The sequence below is a fragment of the Anastrepha obliqua genome, chromosome 1, assembly GCF_027943255.1.
Source record: "Anastrepha obliqua isolate idAnaObli1 chromosome 1, idAnaObli1_1.0, whole genome shotgun sequence".
Taxonomy (NCBI): Eukaryota; Metazoa; Arthropoda; class Insecta; order Diptera; family Tephritidae; genus Anastrepha; species Anastrepha obliqua.
In genome coordinates this window covers 154,140,894-154,161,644 of record NC_072892.1, presented here as the reverse complement: position 1 = coordinate 154,161,644, position 20,751 = coordinate 154,140,894, and the positions used below count along the sequence as shown (strand labels likewise).

General features: G+C 39.2%; 1 protein-coding gene across 1 annotated transcript in view; it reads right to left on the bottom strand.

Moving 5' to 3' along the window:
- The window catches only part of LOC129246261 (uncharacterized), a 122,018-nt gene that overhangs the window by 67,134 nt on the left and 34,133 nt on the right, over window positions 1-20,751 (bottom strand). Inside the window, exons 4-5 of the mRNA XM_054885350.1 lie at window positions 3,824-4,005; window positions 147-548 (exon numbers count right to left, since the gene is read on the bottom strand). Coding sequence (XP_054741325.1) covers window positions 147-548; window positions 3,824-4,005 — 584 coding nt within the window. The remainder of the gene's footprint in view (window positions 1-146; window positions 549-3,823; window positions 4,006-20,751) is intronic.

Here is a 20,751-nt window from a genome sequence, read left to right as displayed (position 1 = left end):
ACATTCGGATGGAAAAGTACCAACTGATTCGAGTTCGGAGAGATAAAATTTGTATAGTAGAATTTTCAGTGGTACTAGCAAAAGCATGCATTGAAGGGTTAATTAGTCTTCAATACTTTCATATCACTTCTATTAAATCAGTTCACCTTTGTTTCGAAATATTTTCACCATTGAAAAAGGGATTAAAACTATGACTAGAGGCGTGGGGTTTCTGAAGGTTATGTGTTTGTTGTTGTTTCTGTTGTGTTTTCAGTTTTTGTTGTACTAGCTGTTGTTGCTGTTGTAATTGCATTTTTTGTTGCTGTACAAGTGATGGCGGTCGCTGTTGTTGCTGTTGTTGTGTGGGTGATTGCTGTTGCTGCTGTGTTACCGGCCGATACCTTTGCTGATGTTGCTTATGTTGCTGTTGTTGTTGGAGTTGAGAAATTGTTGGTTGTGTTGTGCCCAAACCCCAAACAAGTATCTCATTCGCATCATTGTTGGCATTTGGTTTGAAATAATTTGGATTCTCATCGACTTGCGCCACTCGATTTATTTCACCAATATAACTGCGACATGAGCATGCAATGAGAAAAGAGAAGAGTAAACAGAGCGGAGTGTAGTGTATTGCATGTATGTGGATGGGTGGTAGTGAGAGAGTGAGTCACAGTGATAGATCGGGGTAAAGAGTATAGAGAGAATACATTTTTCATTTTTTATATTTTTTATTCATAAATATACACATCGAAATACATATTAATGGATAATTATTAGTTTACAGTTTAGAAATGGAGGGAAAAACTTATGGTAAGGTTTTTTGTAGGAGTTTTTCAATTGTTATTTTTCGTTTGTTTATGTGTATGTGTACATTTCGTGTTACGTGTATCGTGTTTATGGCACAAGATGGAGAAATTTTTGTTTTTTAATTACTAGTTTTTAATATTTTTTAAATTTTATATATTTTGCTATTTAATAACTTAAAAAGTAGGAATTTAATGAATTTTCAAGGGTATGAAATAAGATTTTTTTCAAGCTAAAAACTTTACCATACACGAGGTGTGTTCAAAAAATAAGGTGAATTTTCAAACTTCGCGTGCTACGTACGACTTTCGATTATCATTTTTTTCTATGTTGGTACACTCGTCTCGAAGATATGATCACGGTTTTAGTTTAGTTTGCTTGTGAGAGGCATAAAGAAGACAATTGTTTTACGTGTTCGGCGATTTTCTGCTATCGAAAGAAGTGAATCAAAGAAGCTGCATTAAATTTTGTGTCAAAAACGGAACTAAGTGCTCATAATACTATTCTCATCATCCCTGACAAGTGGAAAGCAGGGAGAGTGGTCCCACTAATGAAACCAGGGAAACCCGCCAACCAAGGGGAATCTTATTGTTCGACAACTCTCCTTTCCCCAGTAGTGAAGCCACTTGAAGCCCTCCTACTACCACTCTTCACGAAACACCTGGCTCCAGCCCCACATCAGCACGGTTTCCGACGATTGCATAGCACCACCACTACACTCACCGCCATAAGCGCCAAGATAAATCGCGGGCTTAACCAAATCCGCCTCTGCGAGAGGACTGTCCTATTAGCATTGGTCCTGAAGAAAGCTTTCGATACAGCCAGCCATTCCACTACTAGATGGTATTTTTCAGTCGACACTCCCGGAAGGGCTGAAGAGGGGGTCCGCAAACTACCTGAGCGGTCGTCACTCGTCAGTGATTTTTCCACACCAAATATCAAAGCAGAGGAAGATTAAGCAAGGTTTACCGTAGGTTGGTGTCCTTTCACCCGTGCTGTTCAACTTCTACATCTCGAAGCTCCCCCAACCACCACAGGGAGTCTCCCTGGTCTCATACGCTGACGACTGCATGATAATGGCGTCGGGAAATGACAACGATGGTCTGTGCTCCAAAGTGAACAGCTAACTCACCGACCTTTCTCGCTTTTTCGCTGCGAGGAATGTCCAACTTTCCCCCGCTAAATCCACGGCGACCCTCTTTACCACCTGGACAAAGGAGGTTAAACTGTCCCTCAGGGTGAAAGTCGATGACACATCAATTCCGACGGTAAACAATCCCAAAATTTTGGGTGTAACCTTTGACAGTTTGCTCTCCTTCTCAGCGCATACAACCGCAATTGCCACTAAGGTTCAAAATCAAAACAAGGTCCTCAAGTCGCTTGCCGGCAGCACTTGGGGCAAAGACAAAGAACTGTTGCTATCGACATTTAAAACAATTGGTCGGCCAGTTCCAAACTATGCTGCGCGTGTCTGGTCGCCTGAAACTAGTGACATGCAGTGGATAAAGCTGCAGACATGCCAAAATACTGCTATTCGGACAGCGACCGGTTGCCTCCTGATGTCCCCTATTCAACACCTTCACAATGAGGCACAAATGCTTTCTGTAATGGAGCACAATAAACTGCTCAGCAAGCAGTTCCTGCTGGGGTGCTACCGTAGGATTCACCCTTGCAGACACCTGCTTGAGCCAGAGCTGCCTCCTAGGCACGTCAGGAGACACCTTTTAAACTATGCCGACGAGATCCAGGAGAAAACTGACAGAAATATACTGGACCAGACAGTATTTGACAGTCAATAAACGACATTGACCGGGGGACCGTCACAGCTTCTTAAGCTCCCGCCCTGTGAATGCCGTAATCGGAGACAAACCACCACCTATTGCAGATGAAGAGCTCCAGCTTACTCATGAGACACGCGTAACACTGGCACACCTACGTTCTGGACACTGTAGCAGGTTAAACTCCTACTTATCCAGAATTGATCCCGACATACCAAACATATGTCCGGTATGTGAAGGTACCCTGCACAACACTAACTAGGACGACGCTCGCTCTGGACGCCCCAGCACATCAACAACCGAATCACAATTAGATAAGTTGCTGAGGATGTCGGGTTGCCGGAATATCGGCTGGCTCATGTCATGCAAGATTTTTAAGAAATTTTGGGGGTGAAACGTATGGCGACGAAGTTCGTTTAAAAATTGCTGAATTTTAACCAAAAACAACTACGCAACGATTTAATTTGCTTAAAAGGGTCATAACTAGTGACGAATCATGGGCATATGATTACGACATCGGAACCAATGCCCTATCGTCCCAATGGAAAAGTCCAGGAGAGCCAAGACCAAAAAAAGTATGACAAGTTCGGTCAAATGTCAAGGTTTTATTCACTGTTTTCTTCGATTACCATGGCGTAGTGCATCATGAGTTCTTACCACAAGGGCGTACGGTAAATAAGAAGGAAGCTATGCGCCGTTTGCGTGAAGAAATATGAAAAAACGCCTGGAATTGTGGAAAAAAATGCATGGCTTTTGCATCATTATAATGCACCTGCTCACTCATCTTTGCTTGTGAGAGATTATTTGACCAAAAACAAAACCGTTATCATGCCTTAGTCACCGTATTTACCAGATTTGGCCCCCTGCTAATATACTATTTCCTGTTTTCCCAAGATTGAAGAGACCCATAAAAGGACGGCGTTTTGCGACGATTGCGGAGCTAAAACTACGGAATCGCTGAGAGAGCTCAAGGACATACCAAAAAGTGCATATCAGAACAACTTCCACGATTGGAAAAAACGCCGGCACAAGTGTAGTATACATGAGGGGGACTGTTTTGAAGGAGATAAAATGGAAATTGATGAATAAATAAATATTTTTCGAGAAAAACGAAAATTCACCTTATTTTTTAAAATACCTCGTATAACAAATCTTATACTATATATTTTTTCGAGACCACTTTCTTAATACTTTTTATTAATTGTTCTTAAAAAATAAGTAAATAGACTTCGTTCTTTATAAATCTCTTTCAAAATTTCACTCACTCTGAGCCCAGCCCTGGTCCGGAGTTCTCCCAATTACCCTCATTATGCTCTAGCGAGTAGGGACCATAGGTTTCATGTATCGGCGCACCATGTAGATAAGCCGAAGGGTGGCCCTTTGGTGGATTGGTATAAATGATTTCCGGTAGTGAGTGGTGTTCGGGCGCATGCCAAGCGGGAACAACCTGTAGAGTAGAAAGTATTGAAGAACAAAGAAATTAGTACAATAAATATTGGAAAAATATTATAATATTGAGGAAATTAAAAAATTCAGTTAAATTTATGAAATCTCAAAAAAGCCCATCTAAGTAGAATCGCTGGTGTTTTTTTTTGCTAGGAACTGTAATTGTTAGGCTTTTGTTCAAAAAAGTCGTAAATAATTGTATGACATGTTTTCAGTTACAAAAAAAAGTTAAAATTGGGCTTTTATTTTTTCGGTCAATAAACAAAAAAAAGTTGAATTTTTAAAGCTAAAATTTTATTTAATTTTTTCGGGCAAAAATAAAAGTTGAAAATTAAATTATTTTAATAAAAGTTAAAACTAAAATTTTATAAAGTTAAAATTCGGTCAAAAATACTGGTTTTGTTAAAAATGAGTTAAGATCTGATTTTTTTGTTTTTTGGTAGAACGAAATTAAAATTTGACTTTTACTTTTTCGGTCATAAATAAAAGTTAAAATTTGCATTTTAATTTTTTGGTAAAAAGGTTCGAATTTAACTTTTACTTTTTTGATAAAAAAAATTAAAATTTTATGTATTGTTTTTAAGTCAGAAATTTTTTGTTCAAATACGATTTTTAGTTTTTTGGGGAAAAAAGTTAAAATGTGATTTTTATTTCTTCGGTCAAATAAAGGGTGGTTAAGTTTCATGGGCCGATGTTAATTTTGAATAAAATAAATTTTTTTAAGAAATTATTGCCATTTCTCTTTATTATGATAATATTGGTATGGCTCAATTACGTAAAAACAAAATATCGGCCAAATGGTCGCCGCGGCTTCGGCGGCACACCTCCATCCGACGTTCCAAATTTTCGATGACGCTGAGGCATAATTGAGGTTCTATGCCGTTAAGTGCCGAATTATCTCGTCCTTTAGCTCTTGAATTGTTGCTGGCTTATCGACGGACACCTTTTCTTTCAAATAACCCCAAAGAAAGAAGTCCAACGGTGTCGTTGACGTTTAGGTGTGGTTCACTTTCAACATCGGACCTTGAAAATTTAACCACCCTTTATAACAGTTAAAATCTGACTTTTATTTTTTTGGTGGAAAAAAGATAAAATCTGACCTTTATTTCTTCAGTCAAAGAGTTACAACTGTACGGGAATTTCTTCAGTCAAAAGTAAAAGTCGGACAATCTTTACTTTTTTTTGTGGTAAAAAAAGTTAAAATCTGACTTTAATTTTTTTGGTTAACAAGAGTTAGAATTTGGCTTTTATGTTTTTGGTGTAAAAAAGTTAAAATTTGATTTTTAATTTTTTGTTAAAAAATTTTAGAATTTAACTTTTATTCCTTTGGTAAAAAAAATTATAATTCTGCATTTAGTTTTTGCGTCAAAAATTTTAGTTGAAGTCTGAATTCTATGTTTTTGTTAAGTAATTTTAAAAATTAAAATTTGAGTTGTAATTTTTGTGGTCCAAAAAAGTTAAAATTTGACTTTTATGTTTCTGGTGTAAAAAGTTACAATTTGAGTTTCTTTTTTTTGTTAAAAAATGTTAAAAATTAAAATTTAAGCTGTATATTGGTTTGATAAAAAAAAGTTAAAATTTGAGTTTTTGTTAAATTATGTTAGAATTTAACTTTTATTCCTTTGGTGAAAAAAATTATAATTCTACATCTCGTTTTTGGGTCAAAAATTTTAGTTGAAGTACAAATTTTTATTTTTTTTATTAAAAAATGTTAAAAATTAAAATTTGAGCTGCATATTTTTTTTATCCAATAAAAGTTACAATTTAAGTTTTATCTTTTTGTTAAAAAATGTTAAACATTTAGATTTAAGTTTTAGTTTTGTTGATCCAAAAAAAGTTAAAATTTTACTTTCATTTTTCCAGTCAATCATATAAGTTAAAGTCAAGTTTTTATTTTGTTTATCAAAAATAAAAGTTAAAACCGGTCTTTTATTTTTTTGGCCGAAAAAAAGTTAAAATCTGACTTTTATTTCTTCCGTCAAAAATAAAGCTAAAACCTGGATTTTATTTGTTTGGTGAAGGAAGGTTAAATTCTGACGTTTACTTGTGTTGGTCAAAAATAAGCGTCCAAATGTTAACTTTATTTTTCAATCAAATATTTATAAAAGTTAAGATGACTAGACTATTGCGCAGAGCTAGCCATCAGACAGCCATTTAAGCTTCCTGACCACTGTAGTATCTTTCAAGCAGAAGCCTTTGCGGTAGGAAAGGCTGCAAAAATAGCAATCGCAAACACATCAAGCAACTCCAAAATAAATATATACGTTGACAGCTAAGCTGCGATAGAGGCAATAAACTCATATGCAATTTCATCTAAAAATGTTCTAAAAAGCAGGGAAGCCATAGAGGGATTAGCCGCAGACAGACGGTTGTATATCTATTGGGTACCCGGACATAAGGGCATTGCAGGAAACGAAATTGTATATGAGATTGCCAAAAGCGCTGTTCGCAGACCATTTGAATAAGAAAATGACACACTGAAGCCTTTAAATATAGTTTACAATGGCATCGTTGCGAACATGAAAATACGTATAGACGGGAGGTAGAATAATCTAGCCACTTGCAGAACTGCGAAAATCATGTGTACACAGAGTGCAAATAAATACGTCCGATTCGTACTAGCTCTGTCTAGAAAAGTAAGCAGAACTATCGTAGGTATGCTGACAGGCCACAATTTGCTAGCGGCGCACGCATACAAGATAGAAATTACAAACAACGATAGCTGCAGATTTTGCAATGAACTAGAAGAGAGGGAAATGCTAGAACACCTTCTATGTTCCTGTTCTGCATTAGCTAGAACCAGATTAAAACGCCTAGGAGCTTTACAATATGAGAAGTTAGGGGGATAGAGCTCCAAAGTTTACTTAGATTCGCAAAAAACACAGACTTATTACAAGATGTCTACTACAAAGAAACGTAAGGGTCTAGCTCCATCTGGTAACACTAAGGATCAATAGGTCTATGTGATGGCTTTCAGCCAGCCAGGTCAACCTAACCTAACCTAAGATGACTAGAAAAACTATTATTATTTTTTACTGATGAAAAGTAAAGATTTATCAGGTATTTACAATTGCTGAAACATCGCTAAAGAAATAACCGTTAATTGCTGATTTTTTTTTAAAGAATCATACAATTTTAGTCATATTGTATTACTAGTCCCTGGCTAACGAGCATTACAGTGCTATACATACATGTAGGAATGGTGTAATCCCTACTCCCCCTCTCGTGTTTCTGGCAACCCTGCTTGACAACAACGGCGAACGAGAGAGTCGTGTTTTAACTGGTGTGGAAGGTGGTCGATTTCGGGCAAAAAACTAAATACACAATTAATTAATTCCCTAGTAAAAACTTACCTTGTTAATACTTATATTTTAATAAAAGTACAAACCTACATAAATGTTAAATGGGCTAATTCCAGTTAAAGAGAATTATTTGAATAGAAATTTCGAAAGTTATTTTCAATCCCTTATCGTTTTCAATCTCTATTCTTTGCTGAAAAATCAATTAAGCTTTTTTTCTTCCAATCCATCTTTTCGCAGTCGCGTAGTCGCGCAGATAAAATAAAACTTTTTTCTTTCTAAATTTTTTAATATTACTGTGCAAGGCAGACATTTGTTTGTAATTGCGCGTGCATGAAGTTGTACCGTTACAATGCATTTGCACATACATTTGTCTGTACTTGAATTTCCAGAGTGCTTTTGGATTATTTGTATGCCATCTCCATGTGCCATAAATTCCATAAGTAAATTCTTCCTACTTCCTCATATCCACTCAACAACATTCAATTTCAACTTCAACTTGACATATACTAGAATATTATTATATTATATTAGTAATAATAGTCGATTCTTCTGCATATGGTTCAAGCAGCTCACAACTTCCGAGATTAGCCTAAGTATCCTCTGGGTAGCTTCCGAGCAACCGGTCGCGAGTGAGTCGACGTGAGAAGGCGAACCATCCATAGGTTGTGCGCTGGGTTTGAGACCCGCCACTTAAAAATCCCCCCAATGAAAACATGTACAAAGCCTCGGATGAGAACTTCCTACATTGATGACTACCCCTGCAAGCGAACTAAGGACTACGATTTGAGAGCATGCACCTGGAATGTCCGGTCCCTTAATGGGGACCCGGCTGGTTGATGTCATCGTGAGAGTAAAGGCTGACATCACTGACATTCAAGAGATGCGATGGACGGGGCAAGACAAAAAAACCATAGGACCTTGCGTCGTCTACTACAGCTGCCATGCAAAATAGCGCAAATTCGGTGTCGGATTTGTTGTGGGAGAGAGACTTCGTCGCCAAGTACTGTATTTCACTCCAGTGGACGAGCGTCTCGCAATAATCCGCATCAAAGCCCGTTTTTTTAACATCTCGCTCATGCGCGCCCACGCTCCGACGGCAGAGAAGGACGATGCGACCAAAGATTCTTTCTATGAGCGCCTGAAACGTTCCTATGAGCGGCATAAAAATCGTGCTTGGCGACTTCAACGCCAGGGTGGGAGAGGAGGTAATTTTTGGCCCCACAGTTGGAAAATTCAGCCTGTACAACGAAACGTTCGGTAACGGACAGAGGCTGATCGACTTCACCGGGGCCCGAAATATGGTAGTCTGCAGCATCAGATTCCAGCATAAAAAGGTACACCACGCTATCTGGCTGTCTCCTGATCGGAAAACGGGAAACCAGATCGATCATGTTGTTATAGATGGAAGACACGTACGATCCGGGGATCCAACAATGACTCGGAAATTTCGAAAAATGCACGAACCTTCCTTGAACATCGCCGTGAAAAGATTCACCCAATTCTTAGAGCAAGAATGCGCACTAGTCTTTGTTCTAAATTTACTAGAAACGCTAGAAGGTTCTGCTAGGGCTATCTTTCAGGCAAGACTGGAAGGAGAGGAGAGTCGGCACGGATATAGGTACCTCTGTTTTCACTGACGGCTCCAAAATGGAATCTGGAGTGGGAGCGGGGGTCTCCTTCAAACTGCCGGAAACGAGCAGCGTTTTTCAAGCAGAGGTCTTCGCGAAGCTTCAAGATCGCTATTGGGAGGGCGACATTAATATTTTTTCCGAGAGCCAAGCTGCGATCAAAGCACTGTCGTCGTCGTATTGCAGCTCTCTTCTGGTGAACTTCTGTAAGGAGGAACTTAAACATCTCGATCAAGCAGGAAACATCTCCCTTATCTGGGTTCCTGGGCACAGGAATATAGAGGGAAATGAAATTGCCGACGAGCTTGCCAGGAAGGGGCCGACAGAACCGGTTTCAGCTGTCCCCCTCTCAGACATCGGTGTCCCTTTGTCCGTTGTTAAAGGGAAACTACACAATTTCTTTCTAAGAAAAGTGCAAGACAGATGGAGGTCTGTCTCATCGTGCTATCATCGCTATTTCGATAATACTATGGCCCCAATACGATAGAAATAGAACGCTTAAGGTGATGGGAATCCCCCGCCATTCAATTTCTAAACTCATTGCGGTGTTCACTGATCACTGGCTGATCGGTACTCATGCGGAAAAGCTTGGAATTCCGTACAACTATTATTGCAGAAGCTGTGGGGATCCTGTAGAGAAAGAGACTATTGAACACTTTCTCTGCAAAAGTCCGGCTCTGGCGGCTAGGCGCTTGAGATTCTTTAGCGTGCCCTTTGAGGATGACTTGAAGAAATTCTCCAGCCTAGATCACCTTTCTCTCCTCCACTACATCAACAGCACTGGATGGCTGTAGAAGGTTTTCTCTTCCCAATAATCTTTCTTTGCACAGGTAATGGTCCACATTATGGGATCAAAACGGCAAGTAAGTGCTACTTGAAGTGTGCCCGTGGCACTTTTGCCATTTTACCTACCTACCTACCTATGAACGCATGGCTTTGTTTAATCTACGAGTATGTAGCAAAACTATGCTGAATTTTGTAGAACAAAAGGTAGGTCTGCAAGTTCAAGAATCATGTGCGTGAGTTTTCAAAAAGTTAACAGCGCCCTACGAGGACTCCATGAATAATACATCGAAACGAACAAATAATTAGCGGGATAGTGCGGCTCTAAAACCTAAAAAGAAGAGGACACATTCCATCCAAACTCCAGGTATTTCTGACCATTTTGACTGGTCTGGTCAATTGCAAGTTTCATTCGGCTTTCCGAATAGTAAGTAAAGGAAGTGGAAGAGTATAGAAGCATGTGAGGGAGAGTATTCGTTGCGAAACACCGGAGTTGTAGAAAGCAGCTTGTGGTTTCTGGCCATCAAAATGTATCACATTTGATATTTTAGCGAAAACAACATAGAATATTTTCTCACGAAATGATTGTGTTTCGATGTTCCAGACATGTATCTCTGTCAAGGCAGAACATTTCAATACCGAGCGAGGTTTCAGACAACTCGATCCATTATCATGCGACCTCTTTAAGTTCCTAATGGAAGGGGTACTGCAGAGAGGCGGTGTTCATCGAAACCGGCACTATTTTTACCAAAAGTGTGCAGCTCCTTGCATATACTGATGATATTGACATCATTGGGAACTGCAAGCAAGATGTTACCGCAGCATTTTCCGCTATCGAAAGAGAGTCAAATAGAGTGGGTCTAGCTGTTAACGAGGGCAAGTCCAAATATACATATGATGTTCTCTGGGAAAGATACGCGGCGTTTTGGATCCAGCATTTCAGCGGACAACTCTATCTTTGAAATCGTCAAAGAATTTATATATGTACATATCTTGGCTCCGCCGTCACAGCAACAAATGATGTCAGCCCGGAGATAAATCAACGAATCACGCTTGCTAATAGGTGTTACTATGATCTCAGTAAGCAAATGCGTAGCAGAGACCTTTCTCGCGCGACAAAACTGACACTCTACAAGATGCTCATCTTGTCCGTGCTATTCCATGGCGCTGAAGCATGGGTCGTGTCGCAGACGGATGCAATAGCTTTGGGGTATTCAAGAGAAGGATTCTTCGGAAATCTATCCTCTTCGTGTTAGTAATAACTTCAGCGCTTGCGCTGGTTAGGCCACATCGAGCGTATGGATGCAGAAGCTCCAGCAAAGAAGGTGTTCGGATGGCTAGCTAGAAGGCAATGACGTAGGGGAAGACCATACCTCCGATGGAAAGATAAAGTTGAGGGAACCCTATCATCGCTTGGTGTAATAAATTGGAGAAGGCGCGCGAAAAGCAGAGACGCCTAGCGAGACTTGATCCGGTAACTGGTTGTGATCCCTGATCAGCCCATATAAGTAACTATAGGGTGGGCCATGTAAAATTTGCTTTTTGAATCGGCTATAAAAAAAAAAATAATCAATATTTTTTCAAACTTTCTTTTTTATTTTGAAGATTGAACATTGTCATTTATGAATGAAAAATAATATTGTTCAAATGACTGCCACGACTGGCTTTACAGTAGGCCATTCGATCAACCCAATTTTTAAGCACATTTTCGACTGTTTGGGCTCCAATTTCATGAATGACAACTTCGATTTCGTGTTTTAAAGCATCAATCGTTTCCGGATGGTTCGCATAGCATTTGCCCTTAACGGCTCCCCACAAAAACTAGTCCAACGGGTTTAAATCACAGCTCCGAGGCGGCCAATTGATATCGGAATTAAAAAACGGTAGCCAAAAGTTCGAGTGTAACTTTGGCAGTGTGACAAGTTGCACCGTCCTATTGAAACCAAATGTCGTCCATGTCATCCTCTTCAATTTTTGGATACAACTCGTTAAGCATGTCACGGTAACGCTCGCCATTTACTGTAACCGCGGAAGAAGAAGAAGACTCACCACTTTGGAAATAGGTTTTCAATATTTCCCAATTTCGTTCAAGCGTGTAGCGTCCCATTTCGTAAATGTCAAACATTTAAGTAAATTATAAACCCATTTGACATGTCATTTGTGTTACCATTCTCAAAAAAATAGGTGGTTCAAAAGCAAACGCTATATGGCCCACCCGATATGTACGGGCTTCTTCTTTTCGTCCATTTCCCAGCTCGCTATCTCTAAGTTCGATTAATTTGGAGAAAAATTTGCATGCGAGAGCATAAACAAACTTATCGAGTAAGATTCGCCGCTAGCGAGTAAGCTCTGCCCTAGGTAATGGTTTGGGCCACTGTAACCGCAGATGGGCGCTCTCCAATCGTTTTTATCGAGCCTGGCGTCAAGGTAAATGCGAAATATTATCGGGAATGTATTCTGCACGTTGCTTCGAGGCCATGGGCAGCAAACATTTCGGTTGCAGACTATGGACATTTCAATAGGACTCGGCACCGTCTCACAAAGCTCGAGTGAACCGAGAATAGCTAAAAACAACGTTTCGAACTTCATTACGTCCACACAACAGCTCTCAAATTCACCAGGCGCGATTCCGAAGATTTATTCTCTTTGGGCCATTTTGGAGTGCAAAGTCTGAACTAAAAGATTCAGCCGTCTCAAGGCGCTGAAAAAAGTCATTGTCCGCGAGTGGGCCACAATACCTGCAAGTGACATTCGGGCAGCTTGCGATTCGTTTCGATTCTGAATTGAATCAAAAAGTGAACTGATTCTTAATTTTGTATTTTTTTCACACATTTTTTACTTTGAATTGAATACAAGTAATTTTCCAAACAAAATTTATGGCCTTTTTAATTGGTTACACTTCGAGTGCCAGACCGTGTACATTACACTACAATAAATAACTGAAGTCAGTCTATTTGGAAGATAAAACTATGTGCACTTACGTTTTTGAAGCCATTTTTAAAAACTTAATTTTTTATTGGCGCGTACACTTCCGTCAGGTGTTTGGCCGAGGTCCTCCTCCTATTTCCGTGCGTGTGCGTCTTGATGTTGTTCCACAAAGGGAGGGACTACACTTTCAAGCCGCTCAGATTCAGAGTATCTGCAGCGAGGCAACAACAAAGGTCAAACAATGGCTAACGGCGGTTAAACTCCAGCTAGCCGGGCAAAAAACAGAAGCAGTTCTCATTACGAGTAGAAAAAAATTAGAAACGACCACACTAAACATTGATGGGTTTAACGTCACAACACAGGCGGCACTATGATATTTGGGTGTAATGATCGATGCTCGACTAAGCTACAGGGAGCACATTAAAAAAGCATGCGGAAAGGCAGCCATGGTGACGGCGGCACTGTCAAGTATTATGGCCAACATCGGTGGTCCTACTCAGAGTAGAAGAGCGCTCCTGGCTAAAGTTACCCAGTCTACACTCATGTATGCAGCACCCATATGGGGTAAAGCCCTGATACAGAAAACGTACGCGAAGAAGGCGGAAATAGTTTTTAGACTTATTTCCCTTAGAGTTGCCTGTGCCTTCAGGACAGTGTCGTTTGAAGCAGTATGTGTCATATCGGGTATCATGCCACCAGATATAATGGCCTCTGAACTGGGTAGAGTGTACGACAAAGCCAAAAGCCTAAACAGGCGATTAACGGCGGAAGAGCGTAAAGAAGAAAGACGGGGGAGCATAAGTGCGTGGCAAAATCGCTGGGACCTAGCGACAAAAGGGAGATGGACGCATAAACTTATCAGAAGCGTACAGGCTTGGGTTGAGAGAGGACATGGTGACACAGATTACTACCTCACACAGTTCCTGACGGGGCATGGATGCTATAGAGAGTATCTCCAAAGACTCGGCCACGAGGACGCAGCTGACTGCTCGTTCTGCGGCAACGGTAGTGAGAACGTGGAACATGTCTTCTTCTCCTGCCCGAGATACGCATCTGAAAGAATGTGCATTGAAGAAATCATGAAAGAAAAAATAACCCCGGGCGACATTGTAGATCACATGCTGCAGTCGAAATTGGTGTGGGCCAAGATGAAAGAATGGTCAGCAAATGCGTTACAGGAACTGCAGAAAAGGGAATGGGAACGCAGTAAGGAAAGAAGTAATGTTTACACGGCGGTACCGCAGGGCAAACTAAAGCTACAGAGGTCGGAGTTAGGGTTTAGTATGTAGGTGTACTGTTTCGCAAGTCCAGTTTAGTAGTAATACTGACTGTGCGTGGTCCCGAATGAGGTGCACCCTTAGCGATCAGTATGAATCGTGCATGCCGTCTGCGTTGACGGTATCTATGTATGATTCCCCCTTCGGATAAAAAAAAAAAAAAAAAAAAAAAAAAAAAAAAAAAAAAAAAAAAAACACTTTCAAGCCGACTCCATTTATGCGGAGCTTTTTCATGGCAGAAATTCATTCAATTTGCCACTGCCTGCCGAGCTATTAAAAATTCGCAAACACAAATATTCAGAATAATCTTTATGTGCTCAAGACATTACGCTTACGAATATAGTCTGTTTTAGGAATGGTTTAAATCAAGCATTGCTTTTGTTTTTAATCAAATAATCTCCCATTACAGTGGCATCTTGCTCACATGTGTTGCCTTGGAGTTTAAATAATTTATGTAAGCATCTTCATACATTGATTCAAATACCTGCATACATACATACTATACAGATGCCGTGCAAAAGTTCTCGTGTGCAAAACTCCAAGTAATATCATGGCAAAAACACATACATACATACATGTGTATGTGTAGCATATGGACAGAAATGTATTTAGTAAATTTGTGTTGCCAAGGAACAAACTTGAATGAAAAGTGAATCTCTCTGATTTTTTGCCGACTTTGATGACATGAATTGCTGATTATGTACGCACAGTCATACATACTTATATTACATACATATATATTCTGTCACTAGCTACCAGAAAGTGGTTTAAGGTGAATTGATGAAAAAAATGAAATAAAATAAGTGAGTGAAATAATATAAGAATTATTAAACCAATCATAATACAGGGTGTGTACGGTATTTGAATACATGCATACATGCGGTTGCAGCTTCTCGAAACCATTACATTTCTTTCTACAACTTAACTCAAGAAATGAAGACAGATGCAGTTATCGTTGCTAAATGTGCACACATCGATTTACTCATACCTAATTTTCTTAAGAGCGCCCCTTCATTCGTTCATAAGAATCGCCATGAATTGGATGTTTCCAAGACGGATATGCTTAATCTGTTGCAAAAGGCAAAAACACGAGGAATATTTTGAGACTGTCCGATCTGCAAAATTTATTCAAAAAGTGCAAACGAAGACCTTTCAAAATCAATAAGGGTCCTTACGGGGGAGCTTAATGTTTTTCAGGGCTTCATCCGTTGAGTTGTTCATGAAAATCTCTGGTGTAAGTCCCACGTTATGCGCAGAAGACATTTTATGTCGGAGCAAACACGAGAACAGCGAGTTATGCGATCGAAACCGCCTACTAAAAAAATTAAACATTCTGAAACTCGTGAGATGCTATTTTTTTTCTGACGAAAAAATTTTTGAGCAAGACAAATAGACCTCGTTTCTTTACTGCGAGTAACCTACAACTTTCCCCCTCAAAGTCCACGGCGACCCTCTTCACCACCTGGACAAAGGAGGTCAAACTGCAATTAAAGGTAAAAATCAATGACATACCAATCGACTGTTAATAACCTCCAAATCTTGGGAGTTACCTTCGACAGTTTGGTCTCCTTCTCAGCGCATACGACCACTATTGCCGCTAAAGTCCAGAATCACAACAAGGTCTTCAAATCGCTTACCGGCAGCACTTGGGGCAAAGACAAAGAAATGTTACTAATCGACATTTAAGGCAATAGGCCGGCCGGTTCTAAACTATGCTGTGCGTGTCTGGTCGCCGGGAACCAGTGATTCGCAGTGGACAAAGCTTTAGACTTGTCAAAATACTGTCACTAGGATTGCGATAGGAAGTCTACTGATGTCTCCAATACAACATCTGCATGACGAGGCCCATATGCTCCCTCTAAAGGGGTATAATAAGCTGCTCATCAAGCAGTTCCTGTTAGGGTGTTACCGCAGGACACACCCATGAAGACACCGGCTTGAGTGTGAGCCACCTCCCAGGCATATTAGGAGGCACCTCCTTAACTACGCGGACGAGATCCAGGACGAAACAGACAGAGATCCAGACAATACAGACGACATTCATCGTGAGACTCTTAACACCTTCTTAAGCTCCCGACCCCCGAATGCCTTCATCGGAGTCCAACCATCACCCATTGCAGACGAAGAGCTTCAACTTCAATGAGAGTCCCGCGTAACCTTGGCAAAATTACGTTCTGGGTACTGCAGCAGGTTAAACTCCTACCTATCCAGAATCGACTCCGACATACTAAACATATGTCCGGCATGTGAAGGCATCCCGCACGACACTAACCACCTTTTCACATACCTCATCCAACCCACTCATCTAACACCCTTTTCCCTCTGGACCCAACCTTTCGAAACAGCAAGTTTCCTGGGCCTACCGTTAAATGAGCTAGGCGAAGACGACCGGTGATTACACTACACGGACAGGGCAAAGTTACTGCTACAACAATAACAAAAACCAATCGCAGAAGGGACCGGAATGGCAGATGGCTGTGTTCGAATCCTACAGAAGTTCCTGTTGTCATGCACACTAAGTTTCCAGCCACTGCTATGATATTAGGTATTATTTACACAAGGATTTCGAGTAAATTCTACAGTATACCTAAATCGAGGTTCTAGAGACAGCAGTGAAACCATGGATTGATGGTGTACTCGGCGACTGCTCCTACATCTTTCAGCAAGGCTCTGCTCTTTCACTTAAAGCGATGGCGGCACAAGATTGTATGGCTGAACATTTCTAAGCTCACGTAACACCGAACTTATATCTCTCTCTCTCTCCCTTAGCTTCACAGTCTGTGGTGGACCATAGCTTTATCAACAATCCTCCTCCCATTCAGTCTCTTTCTTGCCTCATTACTCAAATTACGAACGTTTGTCGCTTTTAAGTCTGCTTTGACGTCATAAAGTCATCTCTTTCTTGGTCGGCCTCTCCTTCTTTCTCAAATTGGACGCAAAGTAAGCACCCTTTTTTGGGTTCTTTCGTTGGGTATTATTATGATGTGGCCAATCCATCTAATCTGCCGCGCTCTAGTAAAACGTATTACATTTTTACCACCAATAACGGATGCGATACGTGCCATTTTCAAGCCGAATAGGACGGTAGATTTTTCTCATTATGGTTCTTTCAAGTCGCAATAGATGGTTTATATCATTAAAATTTAGTATCCAGATTTCAGCACCTTAAGAAAGAACCGGACGCAGAGACCGAACTTATGGCCGCCTGAATTCCAATAACAGGTGTTATTTTGAATAGCCCGCTATTTCGGCAGATATAACTTTTGAAGCTGTCATTTTTTGATAATTGACAAGTAGAAACTCCGCAATAAATAAAAGTGGAACGATACACGCTAAAACAATGCATTGAAATGATTAAAATTCACTATAAAAATGATGAAAATTTGGCAGAGACGGTTCGTAAAACTCGAGCATTTTTGGGTCATCGTGAAACACCTTGTCGCACCGCAATACCGCAAATTGGTGACAAAATTCGAGGTGTTGGGACAAGTTAGTGATGTGAAGAATAAAACCCGTGCACGTCGCTCAAGAACAGCCGAAACTGTTGAAGAAAACCCAGGTTTTTCCAGGCATTCCACAAAAGTCATTACACCGTATTTTGCATAAAAATTTGGGTCTTAAGGCTTATAAAGTCCCATTAACACAAGAACTCAAGCCGGCCGATTATCAACAACGTCGTGTCTTTGCTGATTGGGTCGTTGAAAAGCATGAAAATGATCCGGAATTCCATTGAAAAATCATCTCGAGTGATGAGGCCCATTTTCACCTCGGTGGCTTCGTCAACAAGCAAAATTGTTGGATCTGGGGCTCAGAAATTCCTAGAGTTATTGTTGAAAAGCCCCTCTATCCTCAACGTATGACTGTTTGTTGCGGTTTATGGTCCGGCGGAGTCATTGGACCTTACTTTTTCAAAAATGAAGCTGGAACAAAAGTTACGGTGAATGGATTGGGCTATCGAGAGATGACTAACGATTTGTTATGGCCGAAATTGGATTGTGTTGATCTGGAAAACGTGTATTTTCAACAAGACGGTGCTACGTGTCACACTAGCAGCGAAACCATTGGTCTTTTGTCAAAATAACACCTCTTATAGGAAAACCCTTTATTTATGGCGCGTATTTGAGCGTGAAAACAATTCGTGAAGTTTCATTCAATTTTGTTCAAAATAAAAGTTAATTAGTTTTACTCCCGAGTTTGAGAGCACTCCTCTATGTAAGTTAACACCAGCTTGAAGCTCACTTTTCCGTAATTTTAAAAAATAATAAGAACAGCACCTGCTTATGCTGTGCTTTGTGCTGCGTCAACAGTAAAGGCAGTTGCCAAAAGCACTCACACAAGATAATTTCAGAGAAATAATGGAAACTGCTGCATCAGCAATAAAGGCAGATGATCAAACATTGCCCTAAAATTGCAAGTGAATGAGACTAAAATTGCAACAACAAACTGCGGCAGAGGCGGAGGCGTTGGCGGCAGCAGTGACAACAGAATGGATAGGGTAAAATAGAAGATTAAATGTGTAGCTTTTGGTTTCCTAAATTATGTCAATAGTATAGATAATAATTTACTTCTTGGCAAACTGGCAAAGAAAACACTTCGTAAAATGGGAGAAATAAAAATCGCTAACAAAAAGAACTTTGTTTTATTAAAAACGGTTACTTGTATGCTGACATTTTACTGCAAGGCTTTCAAGGCATTATTTATTAATATAAAATTAGGATTTGCCAAGTGTCAGCTTATAAAATTTTACGCGAAAATTAATTTTCGAAAAATCGAAAACAATTTCAATCTCTCAAATGGGTCAGCCGATTTGACTGAAATTTGCCTATGTTCATCCCACATATAAATATTTAATTGAATTTGATAAATTTGTATATTAGTAGCTTTCAATTAAAATAAAAAGCATAGTCTGTAAGTGCATCAAACGAATTTTCAACTTCCACTATTTCTATAAAGTATCTTTTTCCAAAACCCAATCACTCATTCCCTTTGAAGTACTGAAAATTAACTAAATCTTATTTTCATATTTACGCATATAAATATTGTTTCACAAAAATGAGTAAGTAAAGCTCTGTAAATAAGCTGAATTCCTAATAGGCTCAATAGGCTCAATTACAAGGCTTCAGCTGTTACAGCAAGGCATGCACTCGTTCATATTTGACTAAGAGTTGTGTGTATGCGTGTGTATTTGTATGCACGTTCCAGGGTTTATGTATAGAGAATAAATAATGAAATGAGTAAACAGGATAAATATTTTTGCAAAAAATAAAGAATTCGTATATCTTGATATTCCGTATTTTTACGTTTTCTTAATTGAATTTGCTTCAATTTACAAATTTACCAATTCAAATTTTATTAAAAATCTAATGTGACTCGATACTAACTTATAAGTGAATGCATGTATGCTAGTACATATGTGTGTATGTATATATGTGTGCATATGTCATTGAAAAAGACTGAGCCATCTTACTGCCCGAAACGCCCGAGCAGCTTACTACGTCAGCAGCAGAAAACATCAAACGCCGCACAGTGGTATAACATCATAAATTTGTTGGAAAATATAGAAGTATACTGAAATATTGTCTACATGTAAAGCTTAAGCCAGTTAAAAAAATTTTCAGAAATGGTTGAAATCGGTCACTAGCACTATTTCCCTTGCATTTATAGTAAAACTTTTTAAATATATATTTTAGTTTAAGCAGAAAAAAGAAGATATCTTAACGAAACTCGATGCATAAGTTAATCTTATGAAAGGTACCGACCGTTTGAAAAATGGGCGAAATCGGGCAACAACCGCGCCTACTTCCCATATGTATATCCGTCCTTTAAAAAAAAAAATTGATATTTCACTAATTAGTAAAAAAAAAGTGTTTAAAATCGATAGCTGGGTTAGCTTCCAAAATTTTGACTGAAATAGGTAAGTATCTCCTTTGTTTCTATGGTAACAATTCATAAAGATTTTCAAGTAAACAAAAACAGTCAAAAATATAGAAATATTTTATTCAACAATTATCATTTCTTGAACTACATTATCTAGTTCCAAAACTTGTTTACGAGCCTTACGTCTTATCATCCCATTGGAAGATTTTTAATTTTTGCAAATGACAATCAATCAGACAGCTGCAGGGTAAAAGATGACAAGCAGTGGAGCGCGTAAGGGTTAAAATTAAGATTTCTATTACCCAAAATATTGTTTTTTTATTTAGAAAAAAATTTACTAGAAAAAGATTAATTTTTGTTTTCGCTGGGCAATATTTTAGTAACTTCTCTAAAATCCAATTATTCCATGTTATAGTTCTGTATGTAGATGGCTTTTTAGCTTTTTTGTTAAAACTTGCTCATACCCCTATTTTTTTCATTACTCTCTGTCCTCAGGTATATTTGCTGACGATTGGAAACAAACATCTGTTACGTCTGTCTTTAAAAGTGGCAACTAAAATGATGTACGCAATTATGTAGTAGGCTGATCTCAAAGCTATCTTCAGTCTTCAAATTATTTGAGATTATTATAAATTGTAAATTGGCCTTTGCCGTTAAAAACCTAATTTCTACAAATCAATCGCCAATCGTTTAACAGTCACAAATCTGGTTATTTTCAGCGATTTCTGCTTGTCTGCTTTTGAAAATAAGTCTTAGGTGAATACTATCTAAACTGACTTCTTGAAATTTTGACTTTATTGTCACTGACTTTTGACAAACTATCACATCGATTGCTTTTGCTGAAATTTACCTCTTTTTGTTTTCATTCAACATTCTAGTCCTGGATTAAATCTTACTTTATCAATAGGCGCGCCCTAAGGTGTCCCCCAAGGTAGCCTTCTCGGGCCCTTAT